Source organism: Nuphar pumila, chromosome 2, assembly GCF_984573655.1.
Source record: "Nuphar pumila chromosome 2, dmNupPumi1.hap1.1, whole genome shotgun sequence".
Taxonomy (NCBI): Eukaryota; Viridiplantae; Streptophyta; class Magnoliopsida; order Nymphaeales; family Nymphaeaceae; genus Nuphar; species Nuphar pumila.
Genome location: NC_143250.1, coordinates 143,004,261 through 143,023,224, shown reverse-complemented (window position 1 = coordinate 143,023,224; position 18,964 = coordinate 143,004,261). Strand labels below are relative to the sequence as shown.

Genomic DNA, 18,964 nt, shown 5'->3' with positions numbered 1-18,964 from the left:
CTTCCAAATACCTGAAGTCCCCTTCCACCGATGAGATTCCACTTAATTCCATGGCCGGTTAGCCAAATTATATTTTTTTTTCGAAAAAATAGTGGATACCATACCCTCTTTTACAAATCATCCGTAACCATCGTGAGATTAGGGCCTTGTTGAAATGACATAGGTTATATATGCTCAGGCCACCAAAGTCTAACTATTGGGAAATGACCTCCCAACGCACCAACGACCTCGAACTAGGGGTGGCAAAATCTGACACGACCCGTCAACCCGCTTCTTAGCCGGGTTCGGGTTTGGCTTAAACGGGTTCGTGTCATAAATGGGTCGACCCGCCTAAGCCATTTATTAGGCGGGTCAGGTTCATGTTAGGGGTATGCCAACCCGGCTGATCCATTTAATAAACGGGTTAGGTGGGCGGGTCAACCCGTTTACCCGAACCCAACCTGCCAACCCACTTACCCGACCCCGACCTGCCCGCCAACCCGTTTACACGTTTACCCGAACCCGCCCGCCAACCTGTTTACCCGAACCGCTAACCCGCCAACCTATTTACCGACCCGATTATTAAACAAGTTAACTGTGTTGTGTCGAGTTACCCGTTTAATAAATGGGTCGGGTTCGTGTTTATCACACCCGACCCATTTAATAAACTGGTCGGGTTCGTGTTGAGGTATGCTGAACCGCCAACCCGACCTGATTGCCACCCCTACCTTGAACTCCCTTTTTACATTCCCATTCCGTATGCAAATTTGAAAAATAGTGACCAGCCTTTTTTCAATTTTTTTGGAATGATAAAAATCTGCAAAAAGTGATTTACCATCGTGGATATGTTATGCAACACCAAATTAATGCGGTCGGCCCCAGATAAAACTCGAGCCGCACAAGATTGAACCTTGGCGCTCCTCCACCCTACTCCAATGCATTTCACATATGACTCCCAAGTGAAGTGGAAGACCCAAATAGTAAAGTGGCAAGGACCCCAATCCACATTAAAAAATGCTTGAAGCCCTCGTTTGCACCATCCTGAAAGGGTCATTCATAACAACCACACAACTCTTCACCCCATTGACATGGGGTCTCAAAATCTCCTCAAAACATCTTATAATGGTCCATAATATCAACATGTTTTCATCGGTAGCCTCTCCAAATACCATGATATCGTCTGCAAAAAATAAGTGAAAGATGCAAACACTACTTAAGACCCGACATCCTAGAAAAAAGTTTATATTGAATATAAACAAACATTGCATGTCCCACAAAAGTGGATATCATATAATGTCTCTAAACATTCTTTGCTATTTGATTTGGTAGGTTGAAATCACGTAAAGCATAGTGGTTGTGGGGCCCCACTCGGGGTTTTCCTTGCTTCACCGAGGGTTCCTTGCCGACATGGATAGAGACCATAAGTACGACAGGCTGAGCTAGCGCGACTAGGTCTATGCACCGGTGGCAGTTTCTCGAAGTAAAAAAAAATCAAGGCAGGGTAGTTGTAGGGCCTCACCTGGGGGTTTTCTCTCCTCGGTGAGGGTTCCTGTCATCCTAATGCTAATCAGCCAAATCATTGATATCATACCGTAGGAGAAAAGGTTTCTTGATGCTTTAATATGTAAGTGCATAGTATTATGTGTGTGTGACTAGTTAATAGTAAATATGCATGATCTAATGCATAGCAGGATTATGCATGATTTATATGCATATGCATGAATAAATTATTATCTTTTACCAGAGTACTCTTTTAATATGCATGTTCCTATTAGATGCATATAACTTAAGTTCCTCTTTTTATTATTATCGTTGCCCGCGGATACACCAAACTGGTAAAATCTTTAAGGTCAAGTTAGGTTCTCAGAGTAGCTTAACACATAATTTGTATTTTATTACTGAGTTTTAAACTTAGCCCTCGACCAAAACAACCTTCGGAATATTAGACCACCCATCTAATGTCGGGGACACCAGAGACCACTCATCCACAAGTACCACTTTTCTTGGTATATCAAAACAACAACTGTATCTACACACCACCCCTAGGTAAAGTGACATACTCTCTCTAAAACCATAGCCAGAAGAAAGAACCTCAATATCGGGTTAGGGGTAATCATTAGTGCACATAGAGTTTTTTGTATCCTCGTGGTCTCTAAAAACCGAAACTCTAAGATTCTCATTCTTCTGATGAAAGATCTTAAAACATATATTATACTATTTTTTTTATTTTTATTTGATTATTATTATCTTATTTCTTTAATTTACAATTCAACATACAAACAACAACAAAAGCTCACATATACCCCAGCGAGAACCATCACAGGACCACCACCCGCAGAAAAGTATAGAACAGTGCAAGATATTAATGTGATTTTTGCGATACATTTAAAATAAATAAAGAAAAAGCAAACAAAGGCCCGGGCCCACCCGACCCACGATGATTCCTTTCAATCATTGATGCACCATATGCAAAAACCATAACAACATGCAATATATGTACTAAATCATATGCTTCCTAAATACCCATTCATATATACAAATTTCAACTATGCGCATGAAAACATATTGCTTATAAGCATGTTCATATTCAATTCATATGATAGTGACAAGTGCATGCTTTCCTTTAATGCACATATATATTTGTCAAATTAATGACATGCATGTGCTGCAACATTCAAGTGCACGTGTTCACCGATTATGTGCATATACTTTTGTGTAACTATTCACTTATATGCTTGCATTTATGAGAGCTCAATTCAAAAATGTGAACATTCATTCATATAACCACATTCGTGCAAAACATATTTATTCAATCAAGCAAATGTACATGAGTCAGCTATCCATTACTGGGTTAAGCATAACCCATCGATTCTAACACATGAGGCTTTTTATTCATAACCTGTATTGAAAGACAACTTACATACACACAACTAAGATCTGAAAATTTGGAAGACACACTAAAAGTCAAACTCCAGATTTAAAATAACATAAAGTGTTATATAATATTTTCGTTGAAGTTGACTATTCAAGCCTAGCCGACTTAATTGACTAGGGTTCAACCCCAATCCAACCGAACCCAAACAGGCACCTGCCTATCAAAACAATCTTTCTTTAAAATTTTAAACCTTTGTTTTAAAAATTTATATTTCATACTTCAACATTTTTTTTTCCAGAACTTACACCCAGTCGACCCAGCCGGTTGGGGTCTCAAACAGGCCAAGTCGACCCTAGTCGGTTGGGTCGGGTCTGGACCGACCTCGGGTCGGGCCTGACAGTAGACAGATATGCCTGTCCCAGTCCTGCCCAAGGATGGATAGGGCCTGGCAGCCCCCTGCGGCCCGAGCTGGCTGAGTCAACCCAGTCGACCTTGTTGGCTAGGCCTGACAGCCCATACACAGACCGGGCCCAGGTCTGTGTGTGTGTGCTGTCAGGGCATGACACAACTCCAAAAGCTAAAAAAAATTACTTTTAAAAATTTTTATTTCAAAATCTCCTTTTTTTTATACTTGTTGAGCCGCACCCACTTAACTGGGCCTCTGCAAGCACAACAGGCTTGCCAGGCCAAGCCAGGCCAGCTGAACAGGTTCAGTTGGGCCTGGCAGGCACGTCAAGGCGTTGCCAGGTCAGGCCAGACCTGGCCAGCCAAGTTCAGTGGCCCGATCGCAAGACCCCTCCCAAACACACACACACACACACACACACACACACACACACACACACACACACACACATATATATATCTGTGTGTGTATAAAAAAAAAATTGATGATTTCACATGCGTGTACCAATAACATCTTATAAACATGAGGTTGAGAATAATGATTTCAAAAAAAAAGATAGATGCATGCACAAATTTTCAGCAACACATGCTTAAGTATGCATTTTTGCATTTACATAACATACACTTCCATTACTTGTAATATGCATATTCTAGTAGCAATTATGAATGCATACCATACTCACCACCCTACAAATATCCAAATTTACCACTATGCAAATTTTAGAAGATGGATGCATACACATGGAATACTTTATTTCATGCTTTCATGAATCTACCAGTCCATCACATGGACCACCCAAGAAAAATCAACATCCATCAAAATAAGATCTAAAAGTACACTTATACGACAAATAAATTTTTGTTTTAATGTAAACCAAAATTTATTTTAAAGAAAAAGAGAAAAGAACCACAAACACATGCATGGAAGGGGATTCATGGACCCTCATCCGTGTATTTTAGAGTAATCACATGGATCTATTCTTTTGCCATAGATTTATACCAAGGTATTGCATGGAAATCGAATCGGTAATCGATTTCTCACTTGCTTCAAGAGAGGAGACCCATACCTTGTGCTTGAATAAGAGAGAATCAAGAAAAACAATGGTGAAAAGGAGTTGATGGCTGCAAAAGAAGGCTCCTCATCCTTCTTTATCTCTTTCTCTTTTCTTTCTTTCCATCTTTTTTTTTGATGTTTAAATAGGACAAGAGGGAGTGATGCCTTCTTCCTTCTCCAGCCCTTTCTAAATGGGCTGGAGAAGGAGAGTTTCCAAATTTTTGAAACTCCCTTCTCTTATTTCCAAAATTTTTAAAATTCCTTTTGTTGACTTTTTGGTAGTTTTCATTTTTCTTTAGAGTTTTTTCTTAAAACTTCTCAAGGTTTATTAGGCATGAGTAAGGACTCTTTAAGAAGTCCAAAATCAACCCTAATTAAAAATTCAGAATTAATTTAAATTAATTAATTATTTAGTATTAAATAAATTATAATTATCTAGAGGTTTCTAAAAATAACCAAATTAACTTAGGAGGCTTATTATACTTAATTAACCAAAATCAACCCTAATTAAAAATTCAGAATTAATTAAAATTAATTAATTATTTAGTATTAAATAATTTATAATTATCTAGAGGTTTCCAAAAATAACCAAATTAACTTAGGAGGCTTATTATACTTAATAAACCCCAATTTAAAGATCCTAATTGATTTTAAAGCTATAGAAACATTGGTCATAGCTTTGGATTTGGATCCAGATCTAATATCCAAATCCATCTCCAAAGATCTAAATAGGTTTTGGACAAAACTAATTCCAGATTAATATGGGTCTTGGATAGAGTCTAGATCCTTATTAATTTGGATCAAATGAATCAGATCCATTGTGATCCAATTCCGAATCCGAATCGATAGTTTGCTCTTTTTTTAGAAAAAAATGCATTTTTCGGGCCAACTAGAACTCGAATTCGACAAAATAAAATATTTTTGTACTCAGAATTCCAAGACGCATCCAACGACATATTACATGAATATCAAAATTTGAAATTATCTTAAAAACAACTCAAATTTCTCTCGAATTTTGCTTGAATTTAAATGTAAAAAATAAAACTCTTTCTCACGTTTCGATTGACTCACCTCGACCTTGTCGATGAGACCTGGGACAAGCCAAGACTCAAAAACATCGGTTAAAAATGGAGGTTCAAACAATTTTTCTTTCAGACTTAGCCAAAATTTTTAAAAACTCAAATTTAACTAAGTATGAAAATACGCGATATTACAATTTTCGTTACAAGTTTGGCTGAAAATCTCCCAACTTTGTTGGGATATTAATTTTCTTTGTAAAATCAACTTTTTGAGAAACACAATTTCATCAAGAAATCAAATACATGCCGTGACATAAAGGAGATGTTAGTTTTTTGCTTTAATAACCTTTGTTAGAATATTAATTTCTTCCTAAAATCAACTTTTTAACAACACAATTTCGTCCATAATTCAAATATATGCAGAGACGTAAAGGAGAGATTAGTTTTTTTGCTTTAATAACCTTTGATTTTCCCCTTTTCTTTTTTTTTTTCAATTTAAAACTAGTTGAAAATCAGTCTTTGATGAGTGCCATAAGGCCCATAACAACCTAATAGCGGTGTCAATGGGTTGGGTTTGACCCGTACCAAGCCCTATAGGGTCAGGGTTGGGTGATAAATAAGGCCCGCTTAGATTCCGGGTCGGACCTGAAAGCTTCTATTGATAAATGGATCTGGGCATGGTTGTGAAATTTCATACTAGACCCAGGCCCGACTCCAGTTCCTACTAAGATTCATAAATTTTCATGTAACAAATATAAAATTATACCAGGAATGGTCCATGTCTGGTTCATTCATGTAATTCTTATAGGATCCCAGCGGGTTCAATTGGACCTCTGTCTGGATCCAGTACCATAATCTCAAATTAGGTCTGGGTCTGATTCAACCTGGGTCCGAACCAAACCCAGCCCCCTTGTTATGATTTTTAAAAAGAAAAATAAATGTGCACACCATTTTGTTGAAGTTTCCCGTATTATTATTTATTGGGTTCTTTGGTAATGGTGAACCACTAGTTTCTTGAATCAAGAAATTATCGTAAGACAAATAGGGAACTAACTTTCCCTAGCTAGAACGAAGATTCTACGTGCTCATCTTTCATTTATGGGATATTTACGTAAACATGCTCAAAATATATTATAATTCAGATTTGTTACTTGAAATGAATGCCTCATTTTTTTTTGTGATTATCCAAAGTCATACCTATGGTCAATTACTAAGTTGGCCCTTTCTATTTTCGCTCAAATTCATATTTTCATTTTCACTTGTATATGTATATGTTTAATAAGGGTAAAATTGGGCAAAACAAATCAAATATACCATCCATCCCCGCATGGGTTTCGATTTTAACTTTCATCCCCGCCCGCTTTCATTATAGTTTTATGTCCTCCATCTCCGGTCCAGACGGGGCGAGGTGGGATCTTGTTTCCCCATCTTTAAAGAAGGATTTGGGATGGTGCAAGGCGAAGATCGAAGATGAGGACAGGATGGGGCAGGAGAAAGCGTAAGTCCATCCCCGCCTCCATCCCACACGGGTTTTGATTTTAACCTCTATCCCCGCCTCCATTCCCGTTTCATATCCTTCATCTCTGGTTCAAATGGGGCAAGCCGGTGCAGAGCCCCGGCTCCCCTATCCATTGCCATCTTACTAAAAAAACCACCTTTGTTCATAGACCCAATCACCTTGGCTCTTTATGTGGTAATTAAGGTCACTCCAAGCCATAAAGGGTCTTTAAGAGTCTCAAACAACTAGTTTAATGGGTCATTCATAAAAACCCAAACCATTATACAAAAAGAAGACATAAAAAACAAGATAGAAACAATCATGAATGGGTCAAGATCAACCTTTGACCAAGTCAATAGGTCAATGGTCAAACCAAACTGAGTAGTTATAGGAGGGCAGGTTATATGTTCTCACCGAGAAGACGCAATGTGGCTACAGTGCATGTTTTGGGGTCCCGACTGAGCATCGCATGACGCTTAGTCGGGTGTATGGCATGACCATACAACATCATACATCCTGCAGGTGGGTGTACGACATGCTCGTACACTCGACACGGCACTCAGTCGGAACCCGAGAACATGCACTGTAGCTACAGTACGTGTTCCGGGGAGAACACACAACACCCTCTCATTATAGAATGTTTTAGACCATTAAATCTTTATACAAAATGGGTGGGCTTGGTTCATACGGATTTGGGTAAGATTCAAAAAGACTCCAAAGATGATTTAAGGCTGGGTCAAAACTCATTAAAACGAAGGTTAAAAATGGGTTTTAGACTTAAGATTAAAATCATATCAAGTACTAAAAAGAAAACCAAAAATGCATGAACGCTAGATCTAGTGTTATTGATAGGTCTTGCCCTTGAGACACCACCCCTATTTACAAGGATATAAGAAGTTTCCTAAAATCCTTTAATATGCCACTAAACTTTTATTATAGAAAACACATCAGAATGAACAAAATTAAGAAAAACATAATAATAGTTTTAAGCCAAAATCCAACAGAGATCACATGAAAATTTCTCTCTTTCTACTTTTTGGAAAAATATCCAATTTATTTTAGGTTGCAAATTGGTCACAAGCTCCTATACAAATTCAAAATGAATGGAATAAACAGGGATCTAATCACATGAAAAAAGAAAAAAAGAAAAAAAAAGAAAAGAGTCACAAGCTCCCTCTCAGTGTCCGATTTGTTTTAGGTATCCCCCCCCCCCCCGAAAAAAAAAAAGAAAAAAAAAAAGAAAAAAGAAAAAAGCATAAGACTCTTTTCCATGACTTCCTCTATCAGACATGCTACATATGGGAAGGTCATCATCAATCATCTTTTCATCAAGAACAGGATCCAGAATAAGAAATTCAAGATTGCAATGCTACATCTTTGTTCAACACTAACTTTATGCCATCAACATCAGTCATTTCCTTTTCATACCTAAAGATTTACAGAATTTTCACTTACATGGTTGCTTTCACATTTCTCTTTGAAACATTATATTTGCTTCTTTCAATCAGTCGTCTGCTCGAGTGTAGATAGAATTTTTCTATATTCCATCCCTTTTCTATTGTCCCTTAAATGAAAGGAAAACAAAGGCTTATTTACAAAACATACCTAACTTATATGATATTTCAAATTCATAACTAAAAAAAAAAGTTATAATTCAAAATCATACTTTTCCCTTTAATCATAGTTAATAGTTAATAAAATTAAAAAATATGCAAGTTGTACAAAAACTGCATGAAGGGCTAAGCATACACAGGCTTCCTTTATATTTTTCTTTTTGGGCCGGGCTGTGACTCATGAATGTAGTTCTCAGGATTTTTTTTGGCAAGGAAAAATTTTGCGATAAATCATAAATTTTTTGTTTGTTAAATAAAAATAAAAAATAAATAAATAAAAAATAAAAATATCTAAATTATAGAAGCTCTTGATTGATAAATCAAGATATATTCACCTCATGTCATTTTCTCGTGAAAAGATAGTGACAGTTTCAAAATATGTTGGAGATATTTTTTTATGATTGACATCAACATGTCAACCACATCATGTTGGTAAGAGCAGTTTGTGCAAGTCACTATGTGATGGGACGTTGCAAGTTCGAACCCTACTAATATGGGTGATTGAATGACTGCCACTAATAGAGTGGGTCTGGGGAAAAGTAAGGGTCATTAATTCTCCGGCTTGATCGTAAAAAAAAAACCATCATGCATGTCAACTAGGATGATGACAAGACATCCATCGATGGCGGTCATGTCTGTCACATCATACATGTTCATACAGTTAATTTTGCACAAACATCCCCTACTGATGTTTAAAGCATCATGGAACCATGCCATGATGTAAAAAACACCATATATATTGTCAGTATCGGAATCAGACTTGTATCGTTTGGCCAATGATTCAGGTGAATCGGCCTATACCGATTTTTAAATGAAAATTGGCCAAAAACAATTAAAAAATATTATGTGTCAATCTGACCGTGTTAAAGTTATTAAAATAATATTAAAAATTAATTTTAAGCTATTTTTTATATCTATTAAAAAATAACTGATTCATGTTAGTATCCATTTTCTGGTGATACGGACAACACTGCACCATAAGCAAAACATGCGGCCAGCAGATACCTTGCAGATAGGCGTGTCAATGGGCTTGGTTTACCCGAACCCCTGACCCGAACCAAATCTTATAGGGTCCAGGTATGATGATAAATAAGAAGACCCGATTAAGACCTGAGTCATGACCAGAAGGTCTGATTATTACATGAACCTGGGTATAGTTTGTGAAATTTTATACCAGACCCGAACCTGAGTTTAAGACCCACAAATTTTCAATGTAAAATGATAAAAAAAAATGGTTTGACTGATTCATGTAGTTCTTATTGGGTCTGAGTATGGTTTTTCGTATAGTGAACCCGATTATACTCGGGTCTGGACCCTATACCATACCCAAAATTTTAGTCCAAGTCTGATTCCACCTGGGTTCGAACCAAACCCTACCCGTTGACACCCCTACTTGAAGACATGCTAAAAACATGACATCCTGAATGAGCACCTCTAAAAAGAATGAAAGCAATCCTTTAATTGCTAGATAGTCTCCTTAGGCTTCTAAGATGATGTGATGTGGGGGCCACGCTTAGATTTGTGGAGTTTAAATGACGTGCCTTTAGGACTGTCAATGGGTCGGGTTTGTACTGGATAGCTGACGTAACCCAAACTCAAATGTTTAGGTATGGGCATAAAATTCCAACCCAAATATTATTCGGGTCAACCCAAACTTGACCCGAGTAGTATGAGTGCCAGGTTTAGGTCATGATTTTTGCCAGATATCCAGTTCAACCTGACCCAAGTATTTTCAATGGATTTTCAGTAGAAGTAAGCTTCTAAATTTATATGGATCGAGGTTTGACATTTCATTTTCTTGTCCCGACAAAACCTAAACCCAAACCCAAACCCAAATCTGCCAAGTTTTTTATTTGGATGAGTTCGGATACACCCTGATGGGTCGGATACTCAACCCATTGACAGCCGTATGTATCGCAGATACTGGGGTTGGACTAGAGATCCTTGGCTATCAAATCCAAAGATCTCAAATCCGACCCGATTTTAAAAAACCCATGCATTCAAATACAGCCTTAGTGATCTCTTAATGTCAATCAAGGCCAACTTTGGAGTTGCTTTTGGGTTTGAACAATTTGGCCTCAGTCTATCAAAGTTAGGCCTTCTTAAACTGGACATCTTATTTGACCCAATCCATATCGACTCAGTTGAGTCTTCCCTTGGTCATGTTGACCCAAATTTTTTGAGAGGCTCAGTTTTACTTGCTCTAGTCTTGTCTGCATAAAGACCAGGCAAGTTTCTTAAGAAGACTGAAAAGACTGGATCTATGTTGTTTGACCATGCCAATGGGTTGGGTCTTGCACGACCCGGTATTTATCTCATATGGACGCTCTGGAATGTCTAATAACCTTAGTTGGTTGGTTGTTTGGAAACTGGATCTGGATCCAACGAAAATCCAAATACGATTGTTCATGTCTACAACTATTCCTTTCCTTTTTTCCCCATGTTAAATGGAGCTTTGCATGATTATATCGGGTATTGTTGCAGTAGAATTCGGACCATGACCTGCGTAAGCCAAGTTTTATTTGATCTGGATCTAGAACTGTAAGGGTATCCTTGTATAGGACTGTGGTCTAGCCCAGGCCGACATGCTGGCCGTGAGGGTTGAAAATAGATTTGGTTGGACCTCTGATCCATTACTGGCGCACTTTTTTCAGAACCTTATTCAAAATCAATATCCATTTTATTATTCACTCTGGGTTTGAACTTGTTCTAATATCCAGATTCAGATCAATGTTTTGAACAAGGAGCAAATATGGACCCACATCATATCCGAACTCTAATTTTGACATGCAAAACTTTTGCTCCGATCAAATTTTGTAATATTTGATATTGTCACATAGAACCCAGATTCAGGTCAACTTAGAATCTAATTTGGATCTTAATCAATGATTTGATCTAGATCGACCATGATTCTGCCCGAAGCTTATCCGTTTTCAACCATTTCATAGGGTTAACGTTTGCTACTGTCGACTTGCAAACACCATTTGTTTTTATTTATTTATTTGTATTTTTGTCCCATCTAACACCAGTTTACTTTGAGTGTGAATCAACCTTTTTTTTATTGGAGAAAAAACCTAGCCATGCTGGCTCAGCCTGCCATGCTTAGGATCGCTGTCCTATCTAAGGATGGCAATGGATCAGGGCAGGGGACAAGGTCTCCACCCCTGCTCCGTCTCAAAATCTGAACCTCCATCCCTGCACAGGAATGAATTTTAACCTCCAACCCCGCCTCCATCCCCGTTTCATGTCCTCCATCCCCTGTCAAAAAAAGGGGCAAGGCGGGGCGGAGCCCCATTTTCCCTCGGTCTAGTGTCATCCCTTAAAAGGATTGAGGATGGGATGGGGCGAGGCAGGGCGGAGATCGAGACGGGGACGTGGCAGGGTGGGGGAAAGCATAAGTCCATCCCTGCATGGGGATGAATTTTAACCTTCATCCCCGCCTTCATCCCCATTTTATGCCCTTCATCCTCGGTCCAAACGAGGCGAGGTGGGGCGGGGCACCGCTTTCCCCCGGTCCACTGCCATCCCTAGTCATATCAGTGTAAAACTTTGAGGACTTACCCTTCAACCCAGCTTGGGCTTACGCAGTGAGTGACACCCATGGGATTTGAACCTAGACAACCCATCAAACGACCTAGGCACCATCCCACTATGCCAAACCACTTAGGTCTAGTGTGGATCGACTTTTGGATCAGTAGAATCTTACCCATATTTTTTTATATCCAAAAAACAAGTGCTGCACTGTCATCATTCATGGGACAGTGACAGGGGGTGGAGGTGGGGGTGTTGGAAAAGTGAACTCCCAGAGGGGCTTGTTGTCCTTCGTATCGTCGCTTTTGTTGGATTGGATGGTGTTTGGGCATTTCCAGTGGCAGCACTTTGGCCATTTCCCATCACCCAAAATAACCAAAATACCCTTACTTGCTCAGTCAAGGATACAGACCCCTCCAAGGGTTGGCTCGATCCTGCCCTAGTGGATCAGGTCAGTCTAGCCTGCCAGGTGGGTTCAGTCACTAGGTATTAAAAGCTTTGGACTAGCTAGCCGAGCTCACCTACGTCATATGAATAGCAAGTTTCAGCTCGGTCCTAATGCTGCTTGTTTCTGCACTGAAATGCGCCTAGATTGCTTTTGGATCAATGAGCCAGGTTGAGTTTACTTGTCATTCTGGTTCGAGCCAAGGGCTGAGTTTGGGTTCATTGTCATGTGTCTGCTTAGTGCACTTAGACCACTGTGTACCAAAGCCCTTAAAAGGGTATTTTTGTCATTTTCAGAACAAAGGCCATTCTTGTCATTTACAACAAGAAAGGGATGTTCTCAAACAAGGTTTTACCCCCTGGGAATAATATGTGGGAAGGGATAGACATTTTGAAAATGACAAATGTATCCCTAGGCCTGTATTCATCAACTCAAAGTGGGGACCCAAGAGAAAGACAGGTCTGGCCCACAATAGATCTTCCCGACCCATTAAAATGGGTGAGGTATGTCCAGTCCAAATCTAACTTGGATCAGGGAGGTCCAGGACTACTGTACGGAAAGGGACAGGCTGGGTCAGTCCTACTAAGACTGTTAGGAATTTAGGACAAAGCAAGGTTGTGCCCAGTCTGTTAGTCCTAGCAGCCCAATACATAACCTTGGTGGACCCCAACCTTAAATTAGGATGATCCTGGTTGGATCCAGATCCAATCTCAATATGCATTTGAATGAGTTATGCACATCTAATATTTACCCTTTTCAGACTTCAATATCTGCATGAAAATGGCAAGACTTGTCAAAAGAGACTTGCAATCCATATTCTCTCTGGATCTTGCAGACAAACTTATCAAACTGGACTCTGTGATGCGGGTCCAGTATTACCAGGTCTGATCCAAACCAGGTTTTGAACATGAAGAAGACCTCACAGACCCAACTTGGCCCATTTACTCCATCATACATTAAGAACATGAACGGATGACCATCCAAACTGACTTATCCAAATCTATACCACAAAGTCAGCAACAAAAATGACAATCTTTTGTCATCTTGGGGACATGGATGTCATTATAAAAAAAGTTAAGGGCAAGAATGAAAAGCAATCCCCTTATATAAGGCCCCCTCCTCCCAACCCTTTTCCTTCATGCACCTCACCAGCATGGCTCCTATTTCAGAACATGCTAAGGTGCCAAAAGCCTTCATATGGCCAGAGAAGGATCGGCCGGCTTTCGAAGCCGCTGAGCCTCTCAAAGAGCCGGTGATCGACCTTGTGGGGTTCCTCGCCGGCGACGAGGTCTCGATTCAGCTCGCCGCCGAGCTCGTTGGCTCCGCTTGCCAGAAACACGGCTTCTTCCAAGTGCAGAACCATGGGGTGCATGTGGAGCTCATGTGTGCTGCGATTCATCATATGGATGAGTTCTTCAGGCTCCCAGTGCATGAGAAGAAGAGGGTGAAGGGCTTCTCTGATGGTCACTCCCACCGGTTTGGTTCCAAATTGCCTTGGAAGGAGACCCTCTCCTTCCCCTTCCATGCCTCTGATCCTAGCCTTGTGTTGGACCACTTTCAGTCCTTCATGGGCCAACATTCCTTCTCAACAGGGTAAGCATAAAATATAGAACATCATGCATGTCATACTCATCCACATACATGCTTATCATCAATGCGCTCCAATAATTTTTTTTTTTTGAGAGAGTGAGAATGCAAAATTTTGCTTCAATCTTTTCTTGGTCATGCCCCAAGGGGTTGGCGTAGTGGGGTGGGGCCTTGGGTGCTAGGGCAGTCAAGGTTTGATTATAATGAGTGTTGCCCTTCTGCGCAAGCCAACGTATACTGCCGGCATGACGACAGTAAGATGGCAGGCTGAGCCAGCACTACCAGGTCTTCATGCTGGGTGCGGTTGCTTCGGGTTATAAATCCCAAAAAAATCTTTTCTTGGTCATAGTATCATGCCAATTTCCTAAGGATACATATGCATGTCATATTAGCATTAACATATTAACATGGGCTAGCTAGCTTCCGACCATTACCATCATGGGATTCATGCTTGGTTTTGCCTTCCCTCATGTAAAACGCACGCACACACACATGCATGTATGTGAAAATATGAAAATGGTGAGATTGTCATAGGACTAAGGCTGAGAAACAAGCCGAGTCAGCTTGGGTCTCATCTCATGTTCAACTCATAAAGAGCTCATTCAAACCCGTAAAATAGGCTTGGCAAGCTTGAGTATGAAGAAATAGACATTCAGCATGGTTTAACTTGTAGAAGCTCATCAGGTTATATATTTTACACATATTGTACATGTATTTTTTGCAATCCTATTTCTCTCAACTTTAAAACAATGCATTTCTTCTATAAACAAGTCAGTTCGAACTCGTTTTGAACTCTGCTTGGCTCGCCACAAGAATAAGCCAAGCCTGAACACTTCAAGCTGTCCAGCTCGTTTATCAGGCCTACATAGGGCTACCAACATTATTACATGTTACATGCCAAATGGAATGATAAGGCTTGCATTGTAATTTGTGGACTGCTTTAAATATCTAAGAGTTTTGTTTTCATTACATGCAAAAACACACATACATGAATCATTCTGTATATTTGAAAGTTTTCAGTTTCTTAAATGTTGATCTTCTGGTTTTGTTGTAGGTTGGTATACAAGGAGTATTGTGAAGCTATGACAGACTTGTCTTTGAAGTTGACAGAGCTTCTGGCTATTAGTTTAGGGCTGGAGAGAATGAGTTTGAGGAGATTTTTCCAAGACAGTTCATCCATTATGAGATGCAACTACTATCCTGCCTGTGAGGAACCTGGCCTTACACTAGGGACAGGTCCCCATTGTGATCCAACCTCTCTTACCATTCTTCACCAAGATCATGTTGGAGGCCTTGAGGTTTTTGCTGATGGCAAATGGCGTCTGGTCACCCCTAAGCCTGCTGCTTTGGTCATCAACATTGGTGACACATTCATGGTACGTTTACCTTCACATCTTTCTGCCCTTTTCATAGTTCTTCTGAATATACAATGTACAATGGTGCCAGCAAAAAGCTCTCTCTCTCTCTCTCTATATATATATATATATAGATATATATAGGTTACCTCATATACTGAGAATGACAAGCTTTCTTTACGCGACAGGCACTTACAAATGGGAAATACAAGAGCTGTCTGCATAGGGCAGTTGTCAACAAAGAGAGTGACAGGAGATCCTTGGCTTTCTTCCTTTGCCCAAACAAGGAAAGGACTGTGAAGCCTCCGGAGGAGTTGGTGCGTAGGGATGGTCAGAGAACGTACCCGGACTTCACTTGGTCAGCACTTTTGGAGTTCACACAGAAGCATTACAGAGCAGACATGAAGACCCTTGATGCTTTTAGCAATTGGCTTCTCAAACAACCAAATTGATTTGCTTCAAAATTTATTTATACCAACATGCATGTAACTAAATATTGGATTAATTATATTGGTTGTTTTTGAATGTGGCAATGGAGAGAGAGAGAGAGAGAGAGAGAGAGAGAGAGAGAGCTTTACATACATGAGATGCATACAAAAATCTGAACGTTTTTTGTTGCAAAATTTTGCTAGGACAATGACCAAAGTAACCAACATCGCATATGGAACCGCACAAAAGTCTTAAAATTGTCTCGTAGATGGGGCCCAGTGCATTCAATCATTCTTCAGACAAATAAACACCCAATAATACCTTGTCAAGAAGGACAAAAAAGTGGCGGTCGCAAGAACACACTGGATGTGGCATTTTTAACCCCAAAATAACGTGTTAATTCCTGTGCTAGGCAAAGGCCATGAAGTTGCCCAAAGAGGATAAATTTGCATTTTTCTTTATTGGTAACTTAAAAGATTCGTGGTTTGCAACATTGGGATTAAACTGTCGAGTTATGGCAGTGGACCGGGGTGAAGGCTTGGGACAAGGTCTCCACTAGGGGTGGCAATCGGGTCGGGTCGGTTCGGTGGGTTGGTGGGTCAGCATACCTCAACATGAACCTGACCCGTTTATTAAACGGGTCGGCTGTGGCAAACACGAATCCGACACATTTATTAAACGGGTAACCCACGGGTTGGGTCGGGTTGGCGAGTTGGCAGGTTGGGTTTGAGTAAACAAGTTGACCCATCCGCCTAACCCGTTTATTAAACGGGTCAGCCGGCTTGATGGGTTGGCATACCCCTAACACGAACCCAACCCGTTTAATAAATGGTTAGGCGGGTCGACCTGTTTATTAAACAGGTTAATTAGTTTAAGCCAAACCCGAACCCACCTAAGAGGCAGGTTGGCAGGTTGGATCAGGTTTTGCCACCCCTAGTCTCCACCCCGTCCCCATCTTAAAATTCTGCCCTCTATCCTCCCCTACATCCCTGAGCGGGTTTTGATTTTAACCTCCATCTCCAGTCCAAACGAGGCAAGGCGGGGCGGGGCCTCGTTTCTCTCTTATTCACTGTCATACCTAAAGATATTGCAGTTATTTTACTAAGTGAGATTGGGGACCGGACTAGGGAAAGTGTAGGTCCATCCTTGCCTCCATCCCCGCACAGGTTTTGATTTTAACCTTCTCCTGCCTAATTTTTATTTTTTTTGTAAAAGCCCAGTCCTAGCCCAGCCCTGATTATAGATTTTTATCCATTTTTTTAGCCCAGTCCTGACTGCAGCAAATAGTTTGATTTGTCCATATGAAATAGATTTTTATTAATAATTGTAGCCATTTTTTATTTTATCTCAAAAAAAAAAATTCATATGCTGAGGAGATTAAGAGGTTGGATGACTAAACTTGTTAATTTTTTTCTAAAATTTATCCCAATTTATAGTATTTTTTTTGCTTGCTTTGCTTCCTTTACATAGGAGTAGAATAGCGTAGAGATTTTCTTAGGATCCTCGGGATGGAAGGTGCATAAGTTTGGGACAATTTAGACACAAAATGAGCTTGGGTTGGTTTGGATACAAAATAGGTTTTGGTTGGTTCAGGTATGAAACGAGTTCGTGTACATACAGTGTTTGAGTTCAGGTCAGTTTTGGGTATGGATTGCTTGGGACTCTTTGGGTCGGGTTTAAATGGGTTCGAGTCTATATTCACATACCCAAGAACAGACCCATTTTTCAATGGCTCTACATTTTTGACCAAACATGAACCCAATGGATCTATTAAAATCAGGTTGGGTTGAATCTAATCAGTTCGGGATGCAGGGACGGGTAAAACAGACCCACTTTCTCTCTCTCTCTCTCTCTCATGGGGTAATTTAAAACTTTGTGGAATGATTCAACCTTGCAAAGTTCTAGAGAAAATGATTGTAAAGTTCTAGAGAAAATGATTGGAATATCGGGAATCCAGCTTCTACCTTAGGAAAACAGAGAAATGGGAAAAAGAAAAAGACACAGTCCTAGCCCAGCCCAGTTAAAAAAAAAAAAAAAATTAAAAGCCCAGTCCTAGCCCAGCCCTGATTCCATATGAAATAGATTTTTATCCATTTTGTAGCCCAGTCCTAACCCAGCCTTGACTGCAGCAAATAGTTTGATTTGTCCATATGAAATAAATTTTTATTAATAATTGTAGCCATTTTTTATTTTATCTCAAAAAAAAAAAAATTTTGGGGGGCGCTGCCCCCGAACGCAAGACTATCACACCAAAATCTTTTTTTTTTGCTACACCCCTATTTGCCCCCACCCTCACATGAATCCTAGCTACGCCCAGAGCCGTACCTGTGTTTTATGGGGCCTGAGGCGGAGGAAAAAAATGGGTCCCCTATTAATAATAGGAGTTCGGGGCAGCGCCTCCAATTTTTTTTTAAAGAATCAAAATAACAATAACATTTGCATTCACATTAAACAAATATAATATTTCAAATATTTATATTATATTAAATAAAAATGTATAAAATATTTATATAAACTACCTAAACAATGGGCCCCTAAAATGTTTTTGGGTCCAAGGGCCCTGAGGCCCAAACCTCATTGGCTTCTTTACAGGTCCGGCTCTGGCTACGCCCCTGGCTGCAAGTGAGTCCACAAGGGCTCTGCTCATCTGATAGTGGGCAACTTGTAAATGCCACCAAGTTGATGGGACATCACAAGTTCGAGAACCCACTGGTCCGCCAAAAGGTTGAAGCTGGGTGTACACCCGGGTGGGCAAGGGGACCTCAAGGGTTTTACCAAACAGAAGCCAGCCAAGTGATTGATAGTTTTTTCCCTTACTATAAAAAAAGCAAGTGGATCGAATCTGGATTAGATATCTTTTTTTTCTTGAAAGGCAAGCTGGGGACTGAGGTTAGGCAGACCCCTACCAGTTATACAACTTATACCATTGGGTTTTGAACCTGCAACGTCCCAAAGCATGGTGACGTTGCACTAGCTGCTCTTACCAGTCAAGCTGATCCCACTGTTGGTGAATCTGGATAATTAGACATCTGGAGCAACCAAAGGTATATCAGGCAGATGCGTTCGCTAGAGCAATGCACATTTCTGATCAGATAGTAGATGGATGTACGGAAGAGTCAGATGTGGATCAGAATTGGATAAATAAAGAGGTTCATAATGGAGCATGAACCGGGT

General features: G+C 40.0%; 1 protein-coding gene across 1 annotated transcript; it reads left to right on the top strand.

Moving 5' to 3' along the window:
• The first annotated feature begins 13,572 nt into the window (after positions 1-13,572).
• Positions 13,573-15,813, top strand: LOC149847409 (gibberellin 20 oxidase 1-D-like). The gene is made up of 3 exons (XM_089994035.1): positions 13,573-14,012; positions 15,061-15,382; positions 15,550-15,813. Exons 1-3 carry the CDS (start codon positions 13,573-13,575, stop codon positions 15,811-15,813), a joined length of 1,026 nt encoding a protein of 341 aa, XP_089850161.1.
• Positions 15,814-18,964: the final 3,151 nt, after the last annotated feature.

What these genes read in the sequence shown, in the direction of transcription:
- LOC149847409 (XM_089994035.1), top strand. Translation starts at nt 13,573, where the DNA reads ATGGCTCCTATTTCAGAACATGCTAAGGTGCCAAAAGCCTTCATATGG. An exon ending in CAACATTCCTTCTCAACAGG is followed by an intron (nt 14,013 to 15,060) that starts GTAAGCATAAAA and finishes GTTTTGTTGTAG; the next exon opens with GTTGGTATACAAGGAGTATT. An exon ending in ACATTGGTGACACATTCATG is followed by an intron (nt 15,383 to 15,549) that starts GTACGTTTACCT and finishes TTTACGCGACAG; the next exon opens with GCACTTACAAATGGGAAATA.